Source organism: Saxophila tyrrhenica (assembly GCF_035928015.1).
Source record: "Saxophila tyrrhenica strain CCFEE 5935 chromosome Unknown scaffold_1, whole genome shotgun sequence".
In the NCBI taxonomy this organism is placed as follows: domain Eukaryota; kingdom Fungi; phylum Ascomycota; class Dothideomycetes; order Mycosphaerellales; family Extremaceae; genus Saxophila; species Saxophila tyrrhenica.
The window spans coordinates 1,822,362-1,844,797 of NW_027041733.1; the positions used below are offsets into that span (position 1 = coordinate 1,822,362).

At 55.5% G+C, this 22,436-nt stretch overlaps 6 protein-coding genes across 6 annotated transcripts; 3 read left to right on the plus strand and 3 right to left on the minus strand.

Annotated features, from left to right (window-relative positions):
• Nucleotides 1–175: 175 nt before the first annotated feature.
• Nucleotides 176–3,256, plus strand: LTR77_000799 (uncharacterized protein; the record flags this gene model as incomplete). The annotated part of the gene is made up of 4 exons (XM_064798064.1): nt 176–347; nt 400–2,280; nt 2,334–2,534; nt 2,595–3,256. The coding sequence occupies 4 exons, from the start codon at nt 176–178 to the stop codon at nt 3,254–3,256; spliced, it is 2,916 nt and encodes a 971-aa protein (XP_064664298.1).
• A 164-nt stretch (nt 3,257–3,420) lies between these two features.
• On the minus strand, nt 3,421–4,389 carry LTR77_000800 (uncharacterized protein; the record flags this gene model as incomplete). Its single annotated transcript, XM_064798065.1, has 1 exon — nt 3,421–4,389. The coding sequence occupies one exon, from the start codon at nt 4,387–4,389 to the stop codon at nt 3,421–3,423; it is 969 nt and encodes a 322-aa protein (XP_064664299.1).
• A 299-nt stretch (nt 4,390–4,688) lies between these two features.
• On the minus strand, nt 4,689–7,334 carry IRC5 (putative ATPase; the record flags this gene model as incomplete). Its single annotated transcript, XM_064798066.1, has 1 exon — nt 4,689–7,334. One exon carries the CDS (start codon nt 7,332–7,334, stop codon nt 4,689–4,691), a length of 2,646 nt encoding a protein of 881 aa, XP_064664300.1.
• A 561-nt stretch (nt 7,335–7,895) lies between these two features.
• Nucleotides 7,896–8,925, plus strand: LTR77_000802 (uncharacterized protein; the record flags this gene model as incomplete). The annotated part of the gene is made up of 2 exons (XM_064798067.1): nt 7,896–7,966; nt 7,989–8,925. 2 exons carry the CDS (start codon nt 7,896–7,898, stop codon nt 8,923–8,925), a joined length of 1,008 nt encoding a protein of 335 aa, XP_064664301.1.
• A 693-nt stretch (nt 8,926–9,618) lies between these two features.
• On the minus strand, nt 9,619–14,923 carry LTR77_000803 (uncharacterized protein; the record flags this gene model as incomplete). The annotated part of the gene is made up of 2 exons (XM_064798068.1): nt 9,619–10,969; nt 11,025–14,923. The coding sequence occupies 2 exons, from the start codon at nt 14,921–14,923 to the stop codon at nt 9,619–9,621; spliced, it is 5,250 nt and encodes a 1,749-aa protein (XP_064664302.1).
• A 1,483-nt stretch (nt 14,924–16,406) lies between these two features.
• Nucleotides 16,407–22,146, plus strand: LTR77_000804 (uncharacterized protein; the record flags this gene model as incomplete). The annotated part of the gene is made up of 3 exons (XM_064798069.1): nt 16,407–16,678; nt 16,753–20,529; nt 20,586–22,146. 3 exons carry the CDS (start codon nt 16,407–16,409, stop codon nt 22,144–22,146), a joined length of 5,610 nt encoding a protein of 1,869 aa, XP_064664303.1.
• Nucleotides 22,147–22,436: the final 290 nt, after the last annotated feature.

Sequence of the window (22,436 nt, forward strand, 5' to 3'; positions counted from 1 at the left end):
CTTGAGTGGACATCCCATGCGTCTGCCCTTACTTGCCCGTGACGCATGAGCTCCTTTCACGCTTCTATACCCGTCCTCTCGTACCCAAAGTAGCTGACTGTCCCCTTCGGCGCCCTCCGCCAACTCGGTCTCCACAGGCTCTGGGCTCGGCAAAGATGCCAGTATTGTGCCTGAGATGACTTCTTCTGCTGCGTCCAAGAAGCGCGATCGAGATAGCGAGAACAGTCCTGCAGAGCAGTTTGGGAAGGGTGGCGAGGAGGGAATATCGACGACGAACTTCAGGAACGTGTCGGCGTGTAATAGGTGTCGGACTAGGAAGAACAAGTGTGATCAGAAGTTACCGCGATGTAAGTGACATCTCTCGGCCATACGCGATGTATATGAGTTGATTTATGACAGGCAGCGGATGCGAAAAGGTCAACGTCAAGTGCGTAGGCTTCGACCCGGTCTCACGGCGGGCGATACCACGCAGCTACGTCTACTATTTGGAGTCCAGGGTGAGGAGTCTTGAGCTCTTGCTTCAAGACAACAGCATCCCGGTGCCGCTACCTGAGGACAACTTTGCCATAGATGGTTCAATACAGCCAGGACACAACGTCCCATTCCCGGTCCTGGATGAGGATCCACATACAGCAGGTGGTGCTGAAGCACCTGTGCCAGAAGATGCTCATCCGAATCTGGATCCTGCGCTGCGGCAGCCGGATGATCAGCTGAATCGGCTGGTCAGCGACGTGGGCATGGTGTCTGTCCAAGGCACGTCAGAGTCTAGATACCTCGGATCTACTTCTGGCATCTCGTTTGCTCGAGTCGTCTTCGCTGCGGTCAAAAGCTCAGTCACGCAGACACCGTCCGAAAAGGGAGGAAGGAGGCTTTCGAAGGCACCGATAAGCGATTCGGCTGGTGGTGGTGGCACGACCATGCGAGATTCATTCTTCGGCCTGCACACTAAGCCAACTATAACGCCCGCGCCGTTCCCAGAGAAGGCCGTGGGTGAGCGACTAGTCAGGCTGTACTTCGAATTCGCCAATCCTCAGATTCCGATCCTTCATCGGGTGGAGTTCGAAGCGCTGCTGAACCGGGTGTATGCTACCGAACCGGACAAGAGAACACCTCGAGAGCTTTATCTGGTCAATGTTGTTTTCGCTATTGGATCTGGTATCATCATGGATTCTGCTGAGACCGAGGACAATTTTTCTGCCACAGGGTCGCCTGTGGATGCCGATTCTCCTGCTTCCAAACGTCAGAAGATGAACAGACAGCAGTATCAGCCAGAGGAGTACCACTCAAGTGCGGTGGTGCACCTCGAAAGCTTCCTTGGATCCTCGCCTGCCGTTGAGGGCGGCGGTGGAGGCCTGGAAGAGTTGCAGGCTGTGTTACTGCTGGCTAGTCTGGCACTGCTGCGGCCCGTTGCTCCTGGCCTGTGGTACATCATAGGAGTTGCGGTACGGTTGGCCGTCGACCTCGGCCTGCATTCCGAGGACATCGATCAGAGACTTGACAATTATGTGGTCGACCCAAAATCTGCAGCGTCAAAAGCTACAGGTCGCAAGCAATGGACACGGGACCTTCGGAGACGTCTTTGGTGGTGTGTCTACACCTTCGATCGCCTGGTCTCCACGTGCGTTGGTCGTCCATTCGGCATCACTGATCAGGTGGTGACTACTGAGTTCCCGAGCATGCTGGAAGACAAATACATCACCACCAATGGTTTCCTCGTTGCGCCTTCGGAGGTCAAGGTACCGAGTTATAAGCTGGTCTCTTGTCACTACTTCCGTCTTCGCCTGCTGCAGTCCGAGATCCTGCAGGTCCTGCAAGCCCGACAAGCGGAGAAAGCGAGGATGCTAGGTGCCAACCAGTACAACACCTACATGAACAAGGGCCTGACCTCTCCGTTCTTGCAGAAGTTCGACAGCTATCGTGATTGGCGCAAAGATGTTGACCGACGTCTGTGGGAGTGGAAGGAGTCGGCACCGCAGCAAGCAGATACGGGCGTGGCCTTCAAGCCCTTGTTTCTGGAGCTGAACTACTACCAAGCCATCATCATGCTCTACAGACAGTCACTCGCGGTACCAGAACAGCTTGCCAGCGAGATGAGTCCATCAACCGGCAACGACGTACACAGCCCGGGAGCCTTGGAAAGCGAAGCGAAGGATGACGAGCAAATGGTCTTTATGAAGGTCGCTCAGGCTGGTCAGATGGTCTTGAAGCTGTACAGGCAGCTGCACAGGCTCAAGCTGGTCAATTATACATTCCTGGCGACTCATCATTTGTTCATGAGCGGTAAGCATCGATGATTTGTAGCTGTGCTATCGAAGGCTGACATATTGTCACAGGCATCTCGTTTCTGTACGCTATCTGGCATTCGCCGCTCGTCAGGTCACAGCTCTCGCCGGAAGATGTCGATTACACCGTCCTCTCAGCTACATCAGTACTTGGTGACTTGACAGAGAAGTGTCCGCCAGCGGAGGCCTGCCGAGACGCATTCGTGCGCATGAGCAAGGCTACCGTAGCCATGGCTGAAAGAACGACTGGCTGTAAGCATGCCCTTTGCAGTACCTGTTGAATAGTGCGCTGATCGTGTGTCATCAAAACAGTCGGGACGCAGTCCACTCTCAGCTCGCGCCCATTACACGATCCACACAACTATTTCGAGAACGCCTTCGGTGCAGGTCAACGAGCCGCTACTCCAGAAGCTGCATCGCGACCACCCAAGCGGAAGACGACGATGCCGAAATTCGACATGAACCTGAAAGACCTTTTCGATGACGAGGAGATTTCGAATCGTCCATGGAAGCACCAGATGAAGTTGCACGGCTTCCCGCAAAGATCGAAACAGTCCACCGAGCCACCACCCGCCAACTACGCAGCACCATTATCCAGCAGCATACCGCAACAGACACCTCAATACAATGACCCGCAACCCAGTCCTGCACAGACGTATGCATCCACGTCTCCCTCACAAAGCATGCACCTCGGCCTCTCCAATCAGCAACCCTACGCCCCCTTTGCGGAGACAATATCTCAAGCACAACCGGACTTCTCCTGGGATGACATGAGCTTCCTCGATACCTTCCCAGTCTCTGATCCAACGCCAGGCAGCTGGGGTGGCTGGTCGACTGGAGGTATGAACGAGCTCGATCTTGGTTTTGGGACGGGCGGGACAGGGAGCTATGATACGGACGGCAATTGGGATCCGAGTGGCATTGATATGTTCAATGGTTTCTTCTTTGGGAGTGATGGTGGTAACGCTTTCTGAAGCGGCTGCAGGCGGAGGCGCATACTGCAGCCTGGCCATCCATGCACCGCTCTGGATTGGACGACCACGAGAAGATATTTTCGAAAGGATGTTGTAGCCTTACATTGCTAGGTGGCTGTTGCCACTATGAATGAGCTGCATTCGACTGCTCTTCCCAACCTCCTTCAGTACCAATCGCCACCAAACTGCTTGCGAACCCAGTACGGATGGTACGTCGAGTAGTCGCGATCACCGGACAACCCCAACTGATTCGCCACATTCACATATCCTTCCTCATTCACCTCTCCACTCCTCGCAACTTTCTTCAAATCACTATCATCACCCTGCCACGGCGTACGACAGAACGGACACGTAACATTCCCACCCTTCTTCGTCGCCGCCCACTGCTGAAAACAATGCTTATGGATGTTGTTCCCGCAAGACGCCTTACAGAACACCACTTCCTCACCGCCATCCTCCGGCTCGAAGTCGACACAGCAGATCGGACATTCGCCCTCCACATCCTTGCGATTGCCATCCTTCGCCGACTGCTCCGCTTGCTCGGACGGCAGCGGCGGAGCGCGCTCAAAGATCTCGCGCAACTCTGAGGAGATGAAGGCGAGCTGGTACTCCATTTCCCCCGTCACACGCAGGACGCGCGCGAGGACGTAGATGATGTGCTTGCACTGGTTGCCTTTCATGGCGTGCGGGCAGTTGCAGGAGGGGACTTTGTCGATGGTGATGGAGTAGACGTTGCCAGTCGTTCCGGCTAAAGAGATGGTCTCGATGGGGTGATCCGGGTAGGCGTCGTTGCGTTGGCGGTCGAGGACGTACATTCGCTGTGTGAGAGCGCGGTCTCTGATTTCTGCGTAGCTTTGAGGTGCCTTCTTGCGCCATCGTCGGAGACGCTTTTCTTCGTCGACTGCCTGCTTCTTGCGCTTCTTGGGCAATGAGGCTGCGTTTTGTTCGTCAAGTAGTTGCTTCTTCCGCTTCTTGGGTGGTGAGTCCGCAGTTAGGTCGACAACTTCAGCGCCGCCATAGGTTTGTTTACTGCTTGAGGGACCCGCGTCTGCCTTGCGTTTGCGAGACGTCGGTTGTGAGGCGACGGCTGATGGAGGCTGCCCGCCATATGTCTGGTTCTCTGCTACGCCCATGGTCCCGTTCTGCTCGTGTCACGGAATTGTGTCCTGCCGTCGGAGAGTGTACCTTGAGTGGCGAAACGCGAGAGCGAAGCAACAGGGCTGTCCGGTCTAATTGGCTGAGCGAAGCCGACGCTAACGGCTGTCAATCGGAAGCGCCCCGAGCTGCAAAGGGGCAAGAGCAGCAAGACGTAGGTAGTGTATCTCATACGTGTTGCAAAAGTTGCTCTGCTAATGGTGAGGCAGCAGAAAAGGAAAAACGCAAGAAAACATGCTGGTCAATAGGGCCTGTATCCTTGACTCCGTACAAATAACTACTTTTGCAAACTCTCCAAAAGCCCTCCACCATCCTTCTTCGTCTGCACAGCCTTGAACATATCTCCAACAGTATCCAACCCCTTCTCAGCGCGTTCAAAAGCCTCTTCGCTTCTATCAGTCAAGGTAGCAAGATCCTCATCACTCAGCAGCTCCTTGCCCTGAGCAATATCGATCCTCTCGCCGTCATCCCTCCCCAGCAGCCGTTGCAGCTCACCAAAGTCCGCACTAATATCAGACTTGGCGTTCCGGAACTTGCCCTTCTGAATCACCAGCTTCTCCAGTCGTCGCTTGCTATCCGCTTTCTCGAGCAGCATCTGCTCAACGGTGCCTTTGGTAGCGAAGCGGTAGACGATCACTGGCCGGGTCTGTCCGATGCGGTGCGCGCGATCTTGTGCCTGAAGATCCTGTTGTGGGTTCCAATCGCTGTCAAATAGCAGGACAGTATCTGCGGCTGCGAGGTTGATACCTTGACCTCCTGCTCGTGTCGAAAGGAGAAAGATGTTGAGCTCAGAGGCCGGCTCGTTGAATGCCAGAATCTGCTCTTGACGGTCTGATTGTGCTATAGAGCCATCGATACGGCAGACCGGCCATTGCCGGAGGTCGCTGCAGTAAGTCTCCAAAAGATCGAGCTGCGTCTTGAACTGCGAAAATATGAGAACTTTGTGGCCTTTCTGCAGCAACTCCGGCAGCAGGCGGTCGAGCAGAAGCATCTTGCCGCTTTCTGTCACTAAGGTCTCGTCGACGGGTGTGTTGTCGTCCAGGTCAAACGGATAGAAGAAGTTGTGCGGTGAGTTACAGCACTGCCGAAGCTGCATCACAGGGTTTTGCAATTTCTTCTGCGCGATCTCACGCTTTGCCATCGAAAGCGTTTTCGCGCGCTCCGTCTCTTCATCGTCTTCATCGTCGACTTCATCGGATGCCGGTGAAGGTGGCGCCTCTTCGAGCTGCTTGAAGTACTGAGTATCAGAGATCTCTTCGTAGCCTTGCTGCTTCTTCGCTTTTCGTGACCGTGGCGCGCTGCCTTTGGACGTTGCTGGTGTTGATGCACGACTAGACTTCGCGCTTTTGTTCGGTGTCGAGGAGTCGTCTATCAGTTTGCGCTTCCGACTGGTGCTCCTGTCGCTGGTTGGAGTGGCAGTACCGCTGAGGGTTTCCACCACCTTGTTCTCCAGGTACGCTCTGCTGTTGCCTTCAAGGATCTCCTGGTATAGCTCTCTTTGTGTTTGGGTCAGAGGTGCATACAGAACGTATTCGCGCTTCTTCGGCAATGCGGTTTCGACATCTGCCTTGACACGACGCAACAAGAACGGTTTCAGAATGGCGTGAAGGCTCGCAACGAGGTTCTTCTTGCGATCTTCAGAGAGGATCTGCTCCACACCGTTCTTCTCCTTCAGTGCCGAGAAATCAAACCATGATTCGAACGATTCCAGCTTGTCGAAGATGCTCGGCATTAGGAAATGTAGGAGCGACCACAGCTCGGTCAAATTGTTCTGTAGCGGCGTCCCGGTGATCAGTAGTCTATTCGCCGACTGATATGATTGCAACTCCCGGATCAGTCTGCAGTTCAGGTTCTTGATCCGATGACCTTCATCAATGATAATGAACTTCCATCCATAGTGGCTCAGGAATTTGCGGTCGTTCATGCAGATCTCGTAGCTGGTGCAGATGACTGGGAACTTCTCGCTGCCGGGGTTGCGAAGCTGTTTGCGGCGGATCTCCTCGCGTTCCTGCTTACTGCCGTGGTACAGCACCACAGGGATATCTGGCGTCCACTTCTTGAATTCTGCGACCCAATTGCTTGTGGTACTGAGCGGTGCAGCGATCAGGAAAGGGCCATTGACGCCCTTCTCGCGCAAGAAGGCGATGAATGCAATCGTCTGAATCGTCTTTCCGAGACCCATCTCGTCTGCCAGAATACCATTGAGACCATTCTCGTACAACGAGGTGAGCCATTCGAGCCCCTCAAGCTGGTACGTCCGCATGAGGCCTCCCGTGACAAGATCCGGTTGCTTCGCAGAGCGCAAGTCCTGCATACCGATCTCTCCTGGCTTGACATCGGAGTCCTTCGTCTCCTCTGCCAGAGCTTCCGTAATCGACGTCTTCCCAGCCTTGGCCTGAAGGTCCTCCTTCTTCATGAAGTCGGATATCTTGCCGTCCTTCTTACTAGACTCCTTCTGCAGTCGTCCACGAGTCGGGAGCTTCTTCTTCGGCGAGTCTTCCTCTGCAGCGGCAGCAGCATTCTCCGTGCTGACAGCCGTCCTAGTCGTCCGCTTCTGACTAGCCTGCGCTGCCTTCTCAGCTTGTTCCTCCCTCTTCTCTGCCCGCTTCCGACTCTTCTCATCCTTCGCCGTCTCGGCTTCTTCTTGGTTCGTCATCTGTTCCAGCATGATGGCCGAATACAGCTTGCTCTGGCTAAGCAAGTACTCCAATGCCTTGTACTTTTGATCTACGACTTTCTTCCCGCCTTTGATGTCGCCTTCGCGCTCCGCAGCCATCTCTTGCTCACGCTTCTCATCTTCCTTTCGTCGCGCCTCCGCCATGCGCTTCTCCTCCTGCTCCATGGATTCAGTAGTCCCGCCATTGCCGCTTTCGGGCGATGTGGGTGGCGTACTCGCGGACGACTGGGCTATTTCGGAGGACATTGTGATTGCAGTATGGCGAACAGAAAAAGCAGAAGGCCTTCAAGTTCAATACACTATCAAAACATACTGTTGTACGATACAGAGCGCGAGAGGGATCGTTGCGACAGGGAGAAGATGTACTCCGTCATCGCGCACGTCCAAAACGCGAAACTCGCGCGCACCGAGATTCCGGCGCAAACTTTATCGGTCGGCAATCGATCAGCATCGACGCTAAGTCGAAGGAGGCAGTAGGAGCAAGCATGTGATATGGCAAAGTGCTGTGATATTGACAGTCTGCTAGCTGTCTTCATTGTGAAGTCATGGTCTGGACTCATATGCAGCCGCAGAAACGCATGTAGAGTGCATTCAGTTGCACACCTTCCTCTGCTTATTCATATGCCAATCACATGGCAGTCACATGTCAGCCCACGCGGCATTCCCACTTCCTGCCAACCAGCCACGAAGCCTCAAACTCGAAATGCTACCTCTAGCAACGCCGTGTGCCGAACGTCACCTCCCCTTCTCCAATATTCACGGGACACTGCCCCTTCGTCATGATCACAACGGAAACTTCTTTTCACCATGACCCAGCATAATCAACAACATCCCATTCGTCCAACCATTCCTATTCAGCAGATTTCGCACTCCCAAAGGTCATCACCAAATGCCACGCAGTACAAAAGGCGTTGACATCGCCGCTCGACGTCCGGCTCGACGAAAAACTCTCACTAAGAAGGCGAAAGAAATCAAGCAGGCCGGCGAGAGCGTTCGAGGACTCCTTTTACCACCGGAAAAATCTGACGAAGAAGAAGAGAGCTCACCTACACTTTTTCGCGCCAAAGCCACCACGATGCCGAAGAACACAGCAAGAGCCAATGCGCCCAGCGAACTCTCGAACCTCCCCCGTAGCACGCAGAGGATCATGCGCTTTCTTGCAGCAGACAAGTTCATGATCTACGCCTGGCAGGTCCCGGTACCGAAGGACTTCACCAACCTGTCCGAGAGCCGCAAGGCGTGGAAGGAGTCGAAGGATGAGGAGGAAGGGGAGTTGTGGTTCGACGATGGGTCTGATGATTGGTACGAGCACAGCGATGACGGCGAGATCCGGCCTATGGCACGCACGTTCGTCAACCGAGCGAAAGTGGCGTTTCGGAGGGGGATGTCCTGGGCGGAGTATGTGATCGAGGAGAAGAACGCGTACAACGAGTCGATCGCCAGAGCAAGATTCCCGGTCGCATCCATGGCGATTGTTCTGGATGGTCATCTGCGGCTGGAAGTCTTCCATGCGCTGAAGAAGCGGTTACGAGAGGAGATCTGGTTGGAACCACACAGGGATACGCCGGCGGTGTTGATGATTCCAGTTGGTAATCCGAAGGAGAAGGTTGACAGCGCGATGCCAACTCCAGTAACGCCGCATGGAATGGGGCCAAGGCAGAACGTCGCGCCTACTGCGAAGGAGGCGGCGAGAGGGATCAAGGGCTGGACTGTGACTGCGGATGGGATGAGGCAGCCATTCTATGAGGGAGAGGATGAGGCGCCGCGGAGTATCCTTGAGAAGGTGACCGACGAGCGCGCTAAGAGGGCCAGGCGAGCGGTGTCGCCGTTGAGTTGATGGATTGGCGGTGTTGTGGTCGAGCGGTCGCTGAAACCCGACTTAGCCTCGTCTTGAGATGTTGAATAAATGTACACTTCTTCAGTGTCGTATCCCCTGGATGTCAGTCTTCCCGTGGTTTAAGTCACCGGACCGAGCACAACTAGACGCCGTCCATCGCTGGAGGCACCTGCGAGCGCGAGACATCCGGGGGACCGTCGGCCAGCACCCACGACTCGTAAACTGCCTGCTCGACACGGCGTAGGTCTCGGTGTTCGGGCAGTGAGAACATTGATTAGAAGAGCAAACGGCATGGTGGGATGTAGAGATGAGAGATGGGAAGCAGATGAAGTCGAACACAAGTCTCCGGCCTCGGCACTGCCCGAACAACCGCACGTCCTGCTTGTGTACCTCCATACCTAGCCTCCACTAACGTAGCGACACGCTGTGGCACCATAGAGGGGTCCAAGCGGCGATACAAATAAATACTATCGCTGGGAAGCCAGTCGGATGCGGAGTCGTAGACAGGTTACAAGAGAGTGCACATTAATTTATATCCACACCCCATCCCGCAAACACCCTTCCATCCCTTGAACGACCGAGTCCCTATGCACAATTTTCGTTACCCATCCCCCACACTCCCCCCAAACGCCATTTCCCCGGTCATCCAAAACCCCCACCCGTTGTCCCCCAGTACTACTACTTTAAGCGAAATCACATATTCGCCAACTCAAAATCAATCCGCTCATCCAACCACGCCCTCCGCTCCCCGACAAGCTGACACTGCAACTTCTGCTCCGCCAACGCCTTCAACTGCTTCTTCGTCACCCGATCCAGATCCACTTCGCCCAGACACTCCCGGATCGCTGCCGAGATCGCCTCATTACTCGGGCCCTGCTGCTGGAACCCGTGCAGCGTGCTCGCGGGCCTGCTCTGCTGTTGGAGCGGGAAGGGCGAGCGCGAGCGGTCGGGTTGCTGTTGCATGTGCGGGGAAGCCATGGAGAGCAGGTTGTCGCGGGAAGCGTGGCGGGAGGAGTTTTGGTATTGGTCTGACATGCCGCCCATGGACATGAGGCGGGATTGCTGGTCGGTGGGGAGGTCGGTGTAGCGTTGTGTGGAGGCGTAGCCGGTCATGCCGGTTTGGCGGAAAGGCGCAGGAGACTGCGGGGGGCGGTACATTTGGCTCCCGGGCATGCCTGTCAGAATAGTCGAAGCCGGCTTGACGGACGAGTAGACGGAGTGGATGTCGTCCATTTCATACCCGCCCGGGCCGGTCTCGTAGTAGCCCGATGCTTCCTTTTCGAGGGGCAACCCACGACGGCCGGGGAGGTTGTTCTGCCCGGCGTAGTCGTCCCAGCGCTGGAGCGGGATGCTTCTAGGATCGTAGCCCTCGTCTTCGGTGGCGACGACTTTCTTGTCGCCGCGCTCGCCGAGCACGACACGGGTGTTGCCCCAGGAGAAGTCGTCTTGTTTCCAGAAGGAGTAGACGGGTAGAATGAGGGACCAGATAGGGTAGGCGAGAATGTAGATGATCATCCAGCCGATGTGCTGCCATTGCCGCTTGACGATGAAGATGACGGCTTGCAGGCCGTAGACGGCAGACAGCATGACGATCGAGATAAGTGGGAATTGGCCGGTGCCGGAGGCGACGTTGTAGATGAGGTAGACGAGGTATCCGCAGGTGGCCGGGAGGATGATGGTGCCGAAAAGATCGATGAAGACGACGAAGCGCATACTAAAGCAACAGAAGCCACAAAGATCCTTGAGCCACACCAATTCCGCCAAGTTGTGGATTGTCGAGTTGATCCATCGTCGTCTCTGGGAGAGCAGGACGCTCCATTCGGCAGGGGCTTCCGTGAGTGCATACGCATCTGGCACGAATTTGTACGACATCTGCGGGAAGTGCTTCGTCATGAGCGTCGTGAGATATCGATCCTCACCAAGCGAGAGCAGGTTCTTCTTGTGCAGCGTGTCGACCTGGTTGTCTGCATAGTCGTGAATGACCTTGTCCGAGATGATGAGAGGGCGTCCCTTGTCTGCCGTTCGCAGTCGGTACATGCAGAAACTGTAACCACCATTAGCATCATCACCTCATATCTGTAAGGTAGAAAGCAACCCACCATCCAGGCAAACAAGTAACACTCCCAAACAAACTCTCAAAAGCCTTCGCCAAATGATGCGAAATGAAGTACTCGTACACCTGAATCATCGTCCACCAACTCCTCTCTTCATTCTCCAGACTCGTCTCGCCACAAATGCCCGCGATCTTCCCATCGTTCGCACAAGACGCAACAAGCCTGTTGAGCGAATCCTCCTTCACCTTCGTGTCCGCATCGACCATGAACAAGTACTCGTACAGCTCCGGATCCACACCTATGATGTTGTTGATCTGATGGAAAATCTCCAGCTCCAGCGGGTTCATCGGAGCACGGTGGTGCACGCGGTTCAAGAAGCTCATGAGCAAGATCTGGGAGTCGCGCTTCCCGCGGTTGCCGGGCTTGGACTTGCTCTGCTCAGACTGCTTGCCGACTTTGACGACGACGATGTAGGGGACGACGTTGCCTTCGTACTCGTAGAGGCCGGAGTAGACTTTGCCGTAGTTCAGCTGCTCGCTGCCGTTACCGACGGATTTGAAGGGCAGGGCCGGCGGGTCGATCTTAGGGTCCACACCGAGGACGTCGAGGACGATTTTCGGGGTAGGGCGGTCGTTGCCGCCGCCGACGATCATGCCGTCGCAGATGACGCAGATGAGCTTGCGCTTATTGTCGTAGGCAAGCGCGGTGAGGGAGTCGAGACCTTTTCGGAGAGACTCTTCGCCTTCGGTGTAAGCGGGGACCTGGCAAATGACGAATTTGTCCTGTTGGGCTGGTCGCCGTTTCGATCCCAGCTGCAAGGCCGCGAGGAACTTGACTCCGATGACCACGCAGATGATGATGGTGAAGGCCAGCAGGATGTAGTTGTTGACCTGGCAACGAGCCGTGTCGCGGAAGTCGGTCTTGCCAGCGTAGAACATGTTGTCCAAGCAGTTCAGGGTGTTGCCTCTGTATGTCCGGTTGAAGTTGCTGTTCTCCCACAGCTCCGTGATATCCTTGCCGGGGTTCGACTGAACCAGCTCCGTGACCCCATCGCCGAGGAATTTGTACTGGTCAAGGTTGTTCTGAAGCTTGAGCGTGGAGAAGTAATCCGTCAGATCGTAGACCTTCTTGTTCAAGACGAACCAGTAATGCTGCGAGTTCTCGCCCTCCTTCTTGATCTTGTCCATCGAAGTGACGAGGTCGCCCTTCCAATATTCCTTCATCTTTGGTATCAATGTGTTGTCGTACCAATGGTTGTTGTGCAGCTTCGAGCCTGGGTCTGGCTGCGCCCACTCGCCAGAGGGATGCGTTGCTTGTGGATACAGAAGAGTCTTATTGGGCGTCATCGCCAACTGCCTCGAATCCACCAGACCTGGACAAGCAAGCCAGAGCGGCGGTACGATGTAGTCGGTCACATCCGTGCCGGCGAATGGAAGCATGAGATCCGAGGTGGTCTGGATATTAGTGTCCGAGTGCTGAAGTCTCCAGAAATCAGTCATGTCGTAAACACCACCACGCCACGAGACCCAGTAGTCCTTTTCGCCTTGATGATAGCCGACTTCTTGCTGATCCCAGACCTTGTCCCAGTTCGGACAAATAAGGTCGCCAAATCCGACAATCCAGAAGATAATAGTGCCGTTGATGAGGAGGATGATCAAAACAAGCGTAACCTTCTCTCGCCAAGCTAGTCGCACATCGGGTCGCTTCATACGTCCGACATGCTTGAGTAGGAAGGAAGGCATCCAAAACGTGACGGCCCATGCGATAGCAACCCACACCCTGCGGCCGAAGGAGGTCTTCTCCACCTCAATCTCCTTGCCTTCAGCCAGCTCAGGGTCGATCTCGCCTTCGTACGAGACGTCGGCATACTTGTTGTCGCCTTTCCGACCGAGACCGTAGTCGCCAGCGCCGACAGTACGCGTGGTAGGAGCAGCGGTAGGCGCAATGGACTTTGCACCACCAAAATAACTAGGAGCCATCTGACTAGCACGGCCAGAGGCGAGGTTGTCCTGAGAGGCGTTTGTCTCATACTGCTGGGAGAAGAATGGGTTGGACATTGCGTCGCTCTGGTGAGAGTAGCCGGTCTCCAGCCCGCCAGCACCAATCATGCCGCCGAGCATGCCAGCCGGTATGTCGTCGATCGGCTTCATGTCGAGCATGCTCTCGGCTTCCCACCAGGCTTGCTCGCGCATCCAGATCCGCTCGTGGCCGACAATGACCTCTCCATTGCTCCAGCCACGCTCCATGATCCAGGCCTCAACGCCTTCGCGACCAGCGTGGCAGCCGAGTCGGCTGTAGCGGTCCACGAACTCGTCGATGTCGAAGTCTGCTGTGAGGTCCAGTTGCTTATTCCGGTGGTTTGCCCATTCAGGCAGACGCCATGCGCGGATCTGGCTGGAAACTGATCCTGCAGACCAAGGAAGGCTCTGCTGTGCCACTGTCGCGGGTGAGTCCTCTGTGGGGTGTAAACAGAGATGAAACCAGACTCTGCTGCTTTCCATTGTGTTCCTGAGGTTGAAGCGGCCAGTCTTGCCCAGGTTGATGCCCTGGCCGGATACTGGGTATAGGATCCGCCTCATGAAGCTGTCCGACTCGGCTTCCTCGCCAATCTTCTCCAAAGCCGTCTGCCTCCGATCAAGCGCAAGCTCCCGATCTCTGGCAGCCGGTCCATTGTCCTCGTTGAGATCCGCCCCGTTCTGTGCAAACGCCTCCTTCATCTCGCGTTGCACAGAAGATCCAGCAGGGACGTACTGCACGCCATCTTCCTTCATCTCCGCGTTGATACCCGTGGAGTCGTCAAAGATGGTCTTTAGACTCACAGCCTTGCCTAGGCTTGAACTCGGTACCTCGACGACCGTGATGCTCGCACAGACGCCATCTTCTTGGCTGCTGGGAGGTGTGTTGATGCCGCCATCGCTGCTGCCCGAGCCAATGGCCTGCCCTGTCCGCATTTCTGTCCTGATGGCATCGTTGATCTTGACGATAATCCAGTCCACGAGAGCTTCGTAGATGGCCGCAATGAGTATCTCGCGCTCTTCAGTGACACACTTCTTGAGAAGGACATCCGGCTCGATGTCGAGTAAGCTGCCGACCTCCTCGCATGTCTCTCCCAGCTCTTCCTGATCGACAAGGTAGCCCACAGCATCTCCGAGGCGTAGTATGGCGGATACCGTGGTGAGAAGATTCCGGAAGTCTGCGCCCTTGATGCCGAGCATCTTGAGCGACTCTCGCCAGTCCTCCGCACTGGCGGCATCATCGCCCGTCGGCAGGTATAAAGGAGAGGTGTATGTCTCGCTCTTGCGGAGGAGAGCATATTGGTTTGGTGTCTTGAGTCCGAGCGCATCTCGCTCCTTGTTGGTGCTGCTGGTCAGGAGGTAGTAGAAGACATCGAAAGCACGGTTGCCGTGCTCCGCTGGGACATTCAAGAGGCCCTTCTGCGTGTCAATGCCGGATGTCGAGAGACTCAGAGAAGCGCCCTGAATCTCGCCTTCAAGCGAAAGTGTGAATGTCGCCGCAAGCGCCGAGTAGCATGGTTCTGATGGATTGTAGGGCGTGACGCGCTGCAAGAAAGGCCGCAGAGCATTAACAGCTGTGTAGAACGAGTTGGGAACAGAAAGTGGTAGCGCAGTAGCGAATGGCTGCAGCAAACTCGGTGTCGAACGATGGAGGGAGCCGAGCACGATACACCCATCCTCTGCTCTGCGGCGTGCATGCTCCCAAGCCTTCCTCGCCAGCTCTTCATCGATGATCTCGCCACTCGCCCATGTATTCACGACCAAGCTCGTGCTGGATTCCAAGGGATATGGCTGGCCATTGGCGAAGCATGTGTTGAGTTGAGCGAGCAGTGATGTGGTCGAGACCTGGTGTGAGCCGCCGCCCTGCATCGTGTTCGTCCTCTGCCCGGCGCCAGAGTGGCTCGAGTAGGACGAGTAGCGGTTGGCCATTCTCGTGGATGTTGGCCGGTACTCTCGAGCTGCCCGTAAAGGGCGATTAAGTAGGTGTGAACCAGGTGTTGGTGGTCAGACGGATGTCGTCTTGTTCGTTAGGATTCGCGGGGCGATTATCGAGGGTTTCGGGGTCTTCAGCGAGAGTGGAATGTAAGCGATTGACAGAACAGCAAGGACCTGGTGAGGCCGAGCAAACAGCAAATAACAACCTAGGACGCGGGAGAGATGGAGGTGGAAGAGGAAGATGTTGTTGCTCAGACCAGCAAGACGACGAGGAGAAGAACGGTGATTGGCTGGCTTGGCTGGGTGCAAGGATGTTGGAGGCGATGCAGCTAAGGTAGTGTTGAAAGCTTCACCAGAGTTGCCCGGCGACAACCAGCGAGGGCAGAGGGAGGCGCTTCTTCACAGCAACGGTGGCTCGAAGTCTATGTGATGATTACTCCAGAACATCCATTCGTCTGCCCAACGCCGCTATACAACTGCCCATATCCATCATTGACATAGACCTCGTGATCTGGCAGAACTTCTGGATCTCGCAGTGGCGAATCCCGTCCGCATTACGAACGAGCGGATCTGGGTGGCGTACTATTTCGGTCCCTTTGGAAGAGCTCAACAACACGCGCTCGCTACTGCACGCAGAGCTTCTTTGCCTCTTCCGAATGCTGATGACGACGCGATTGGGGCTCGTTGCTGTATCTGACTGTGCTCCCGTGCTGCATCTCGACGATCCACTGCGTGTAGAGCAGGTGGAGGTGCATTCTATGCATTCGTCCAGCCGTTAGACTATCGAGAATACCCCAGGATCCGGATCCGGACAGCACAGAAAGACGCCACCGAGGATCAGGGTCGACTGCTGTCGTGTACCGCTGCACGCTGTTCTCGCACGTGTTGGTTGAGGGACGGTGGACGTCAGCGTGGATAGCAAGGGAATGTAGTGAAGATGTTAGCCTGATACGTTCTTCCGCTCGTAGGGGACGTTTACGTGACCTTCGTGAAGGCCAGGTGAGATGGTCCCAAATTCGATCCGAGAGTCAAAGCTGGAGGCGAATGTGGACAGGGGGCTGCATGCGTTGTTAGGTGATTCGATGCTAGCCAGGATCAGTGCGCAGCGAGGGTCGGGGATGTTTTTCGTAGCTGCGTCTCAGATCACTGCTTCCTATTGTTACCATCAACCACTTCTCCACACAGTATTTCCTCGAGAGTGTGGTGAATACCTTCGTTATTTCGAGTTTGGACGTTCCAGGTGACGTTCGAGGAGACTCTTGCCTGTTAGACAATCGCTTGCTCCCGACCTCATCGCCTTGGCACTTCTACAGGGAGGCGCCGTTCCAACTACACCTCTACCACCATTCCCTGGACGCGATAATCAACACTCAATTCCACTCAGCATACCTACCATCGATCCGCCAGGAGTGGCTTCTACCAACCACTGTAGTCGCCATACAGCAAGCGGCCGCCAGGCCATCCAAACCACTTCAACATGGCGGGGAGCCAACCCTCCCTCCCTAACCTGCCCGCCCACCAACAATCCGATACTCAGTTAACAGCCCATATTGCCAGCCGGTACCATGTTCAGAATCCCGTGAGCTATCTAGGCTCCAGTGCCATCGTCTCGGTCAACACCTACACATCTTCGGCCAAGGGGCCCAATGGCGGCAAAGATGGGTCAGCGATGGGAGCGGCGGAGGACCTGGCACAGAGGGCTCTACATAGGCTTGGGCATCGACAGGAAAACCAGGCGGTGATGTTCCTGTAAGTTGTGATACCTTCAAGCGTGGCATTGGAGCGGGATCAACCTCTTTGAACTAGGGCTAACGACATTATAGCGGCGAGACAGGGTCTGGGAAGACTACCATCCGCTCACATCTGCTCAACGCGCTACTCTCGTTCTCATCGACACCGCTATCCAAGAAGCTGTCCTTTGCCTCCTTCGTCTTCGACGCCCTCACCACCACCAAAACTGCCACCACTACGACAGCATCGAAGGCTGGCCTCTACTTTGAATTGCAGTACGACACAGCATCATCTCTGCATCCCACCCTTATTGGTGGAAAAGTCCTGGATCACAGACTGGAGAGGAGCAGAGTGGCATGCGTGCCATCCGGCGAGCGAAACTTCCACGTCCTGTACTACTTGTTGGCTGGAACATCTCCAGCGGAGAAAGAGCACTTGGGACTAGAGCTGCCAGGTACCAATCTTTCATCTGAGGGTAATGGGCACCTCGGACACAGAGCATCGGTCGCTGGGACACAAAAAAGATGGCGTTACCTGGGACATCCATCTCAGCTCAAGGTCGGCGTGAACGACGCCGAAGGCTTTCAGCATTTCAAGACAGCGCTTCGCAAGTTGGAGTTCCCTAGAGAGGAGATTGCCCACATGTGCGAGGTTCTGGCTGCTATTCTGCACATTGGCCAGCTGGAGTTTCAGACATCACAGGCCACAACGCCAGCGGCGGACGAGAGCGGCGGATACGGTCACGAAGGCGGCGAGGATGTCACGACAGTCAAGAACAAGGATGTGCTTGCGAGCATTGCCGCCTTTCTGGGAGTCCCGGAGAAGGACTTTGAGATGTCAATGGGCTACAAGACGAAAACACTGCACCGCGAGCGCGTCACAGTCATGCTTGACCCGAAAGGAGCGAGAGAGAACGCAGATGAGCTTGCGCGCACACTTTACTCGCTGCTTGTTGCATACATCATGGAGAAGATCAACCAGCGCGTGTGCGCGGACGAGGAGAACGTCAAGAACACAATCTCGGTGGTGGACTTTCCCGGCTTTGCCTTGGAGAGGTCTACGAACAGCACACTCGATCAGCTGCTGAACAACGCAGCCACCGAGTCATTTTACAACTTCTGTCTGCAATCGTTCTTTGAGCGCAAGGCAGATCTTCTGGAGTCGGAAGAAGTGCAAGTACCGGCTACCAGCTACTTCGACAACAGCGACGCAGTCAAGGGCCTGCTTAAGCCTGGAAATGGTCTTCTCAGCATCCTCGACGACCAGACGAGGAGAGGGAAGACGGACATGCAGCTGCTCGAGTCTCTTCGCAAGCGGTTCGAGAACAAGAACTCTGCGATCGAGGTTGCGAGCGCCAGTGTCGTGCTTCCCGGGAACAACTTCGCGACCACAAATACCAACGCCACTTTCACTGTCAAGCACTTCGCTGGCGAGGTGGACTACCCAGTCGACGGCCTAATCGAAGGCAACGGCGAGGTCATCAGTGGCGATCTCATGAACTTGGTCGGCCAGTCACAGAGTGACTTTGTCCAAAATCTGTTCGGCCAGGAGGCTCTCAATAAGATTACGCATCCCAGAGATCGCAATGCAGTCACTCAGGCTTCCGTTGCCTCCAAGCCATCCCGCATGCCTAGCATGGCCAAACGGTCAGGCGCCAGGCGCGCCAGACAGGCTCAGCAAGCAATCGACGAGGACCAGAGTAGTGAGGACGGCCAACGCCAGGTCTCCACTCGTGGCGGTCGTGCGAACAATGACCCTCAACAAGGCGCCGCCGCCCAGTTCCTGTCCTCGCTCGACAACATCAACAAGTCTCTCACCGCACCCAACACCAACTCTTACTTCTTCTTCTGCCTGAAGCCTAACGACCGGAGAATAGCAAACCAGTTCGACAGCAAATGTGTCCGGACACAGATCCAGACACTCGGCATCGCGGAGATCAGTCAAAGGCTCAAGAACGCCGACTTCAGTATCTTCATGCCTTTCAGCGAGTTCCTCGGAAGTGCTGAGGGTGAGGTCTCTGTTATTGGCAGCGACAAGGAGAAGTCGGAGATGATTATCGATGACAAGAGCTGGCCTAGCAGTGAGGCAAGGGTTGGCAGCACGGGTGTCTTCTTGAGCGAGCGATGTTGGCGTCAGGTGGCTGGTGTTAATGACTTGAGCGATATGCCCGCTCCTTATACTGATGAGCCTGGTTACGAGCAAGGACTACTTACGCCACATGATGCTAAGCGCGGGTTCGGCGACGCGAAGGTGCAATTACTTGGTACTCCTGGATCTGGCAACTATTACGACGACAAAGCTGCTGGATACTTTGGTAGTCGTGACCTCGATGCGAAGAGTGAGGCCGGTGCTTCTGCATTCCGAGAAGGCGACATGTTCCGCAACCTGGACACACGCTCGCAGATGGCCGAGAAGGGCAACGAAGTCAAGGTGGCCGAAGTCGAGGAGCGTCCGCTCACTGGCGAGCGCAAGCGCTGGCTGGCTATCGTCTATTTGATGACTTGGTGGCTTCCCGACTTCGTCATCAGGATCGTCGGTCGCATGAAGAGGAAAGACATTCGCGTTGCATGGAGAGAAAAGCTGGCCATCAACATGATTATCTGGTTTAGTTGCCTGTTTCTTGTGTTCTTCATGGTTGGCATGCCGCGACTCATCTGCCCGACTCAACACGTCTACAGCCCGTCTGAGCTGACCTCATACAACGGCAAGGATGGAGCAAAGGGATACGTTGCTATTCGTGGCGTGGTCATCGATTTGTCAAAGTTCGCACCGGTCCACTACCCTCCGATTGTCTCTGAGGAGAGCATTCTGAAGTACGCTGGTCAGGACGCGACGAACCTCTTCCCCGTACAGGTGTCGGCTATGTGCCAGGGCACCAACAAGAATGAGCCTATCTCGCCGGCTGTCCAACTGAGCTACAACACCAACAACTACACCGGCACGCCGCTCGTGGCTTCCAGCACCACTGATATGAATGCCCAGTACCACGATTTCCGCTGGGCGACGAACGACTCGCGTCCGGCGTGGTTCACCGAGCAGATGATCATGCTGAAGGGACAGTACCAAAAAGGCCACGTCGGCTACTCGCCCGAGTACCTTAAGACTCTGGCCAGCAAGGACTCTTCTATCGCATACATGTACGGCCGAGTCTACGACGTGACGCCCTACATTGCCGGTGGCCGCCCTGCGCAGTACCCCGACGGTTACGACGAGCCGAAGCAGCAACCCAACAGCAACTACATGGACGACACCGTCATCTCGCTCTTCCAGGGCCGCTCTGGAGAGGACGTCACCAAGTACTGGGAAGCGCTCGAAATCAGCCCCTTCATGCGCCGCAGCATGCAGACCTGTCTCGACAACCTCTTCTACGTCGGTAATGTCGACACCCGCAATAGCGCGCAGTGTCTGTTCGCGAAGTATATCCTGCTCGCGATTTCGATTCTGCTCGTCACAGTTATCGGTTTCAAGTTCCTGGCTGCGCTGCAGTTCGGCAGGAAGAACACGCCCGAGAATCTCGACAAGTTCGTCATCGCCACCGTGCCCGCGTACACTGAGGATGAGGACTCGTTGCGTCGTGCTATCGATTCTGCGGCGAGGATGCGGTATGACGATAAGCGCAAATTGCTGTTTATCATTTGTGACGGTATGATTATTGGGCAAGGCAATGACAGGCCGACACCGCGTATTGTGCTGGATATTCTGGGGGTGCCGGAGACCGTGGATCCGGAGCCTTTGAGCTTTGAGAGTTTGGGTGAAGGGCAGAAGCAGCACAACATGGGGAAGGTGTATTCCGGGTTGTATGAGGTGCAGGGGCATATCGTTCCGTTCATTGTGGTGGTGAAGGTGGGGAAGCCGAGTGAGGTGTCCAGGTGAGTATCGATCTATCGACATGGAAGGTCTGAGTGTATGCTAATGATTTTCGCAGACCTGGCAACCGTGGCAAGCGTGACTCGCAGATGATCCTGATGCGCTTCCTCAACCGCGTGCACTACAACATGCCGATGGTGCCTCTCGAACTCGAACTCCATCACCAGATACGAAACGTGATAGGAGTGAATCCGACCTTCTACGAATTCTTACTGCAAATCGACGCCGATACCGTCGTGGCTCCAGACTCCGCTACCCGCATGGTCGCTGCCTTCCTGCACGACACCAAACTCATCGGCGTGTGTGGCGAAACCGCCCTCTCCAACGCAAAGGCCTCAATGATCACCATGATGCAGGTCTACGAATACTACATCTCGCACAACCTCACCAAGGCCTTCGAATCCCTCTTCGGCTCCGTCACCTGTCTGCCCGGTTGCTTCACGATGTATCGCATCCGTGCGGCGGAGTCGGGCAAGCCGCTCTTCGTGTCGCGGGAGATTGTGCAGGACTATAGCGAAGTGCGCGTCGATACCCTCCACGCGAAGAACCTGCTGCATCTCGGAGAGGATCGTTTCCTGACGACTCTGCTGCTGAAACATCATGCGAAGTACAAGACCAAGTACATCATGCGCGCCCACGCCTGGACTATCGCTCCGGACAGCTGGGCCGTGTTCATGTCGCAACGTCGTCGCTGGATCAACAGTACCGTGCACAACCTGATCGAGCTCATCCCGTTGCAACAGCTGTGCGGCTTCTGCTGTTTCTCTATGCGCTTCGTGGTGTTCTTGGACTTGCTGTCGACGGTCGTACAGCCCGTGATTGTGGCGTATATCATCTACCTCATCGTCGTCGTCATTCAGAACCCGGATACCGTGCCGATTACCGCCTTTATTCTCCTCGGAGCGATTTACGGTTTACAAGGCATCATTTTCATCGTCAGAAGGAAGTGGGAGATGATCGGCTGGATGCTGATCTACGTCGTCGCTACCCCCGTCTTCGCCTTCTGCCTGCCTCTCTACTCCTTCTGGTACATGGACGACTTCTCCTGGGGCAACACGCGCATGGTCACGGGCGAGAAGGGCAAGCAGATCATTGTGTCCGACGAAGGGAAGTTCGATCCCGACTCCATCCCAAAGAAGAAGTGGGAAGAGTACCAAGCCGAGCTCTGGGACGCGCAGACCCAGCGCGATGACGACGCACGGTCCGAGATGACCGGGATCTCGTACGGCACGCGCAGCTGGCACCCGGCTGCTAGCGAGTACGGGTATGGTCCACCTTCTCGGCCTATGTCTCAAATGGGCATGCCCTACCACAACAACGGCAGCCACATGTCGCTCATGACCCCGGGCTCTGAGTACGGGGGTGGGATGTTGCCGCGCAGCTACTCGCAGGCTAGTATGGGCCAGATGACCGCCGGGTACGGGATGGACGCCGGCGATATGCCGTCCGATGACGCGATTCTGGCGGAGATTCGGGAGATTCTGCGGACCGCGGATCTGATGACGGTGACGAAGAAGAGTATTAAGGCGGAGCTGGAGAGGAGGTTTGGGGTGGTGATGGATGGGAAGAGGAGTTATATCGGCAGTGCTACGGAGGCGATTTTGAGTGGGCAGTTGTAATGGCTTGCATTGAATGATGGTGTTGGGTAGGATGGGAAGGCGTTTGGAGGGTATGATGGGTGGGTGGGAAGGGTTGTGTAGTAGAAAGTAAAATGTTATGGTATGCTGTACAGAAGGTAACGGTTGATCACAAGTTGTCGTTGCTAGACACCAGCCTTATGCATCTCTTTGAAGGGAGATACTTGCACATGCAGCAGTCTGCTCATGATAGCACGTGACGAGGGAGCATCCGTTAACTTGTTCTAGCCTGTTAAGGAATAGAGTCCATGCGAGAGCCCTAGAAGGTGCGA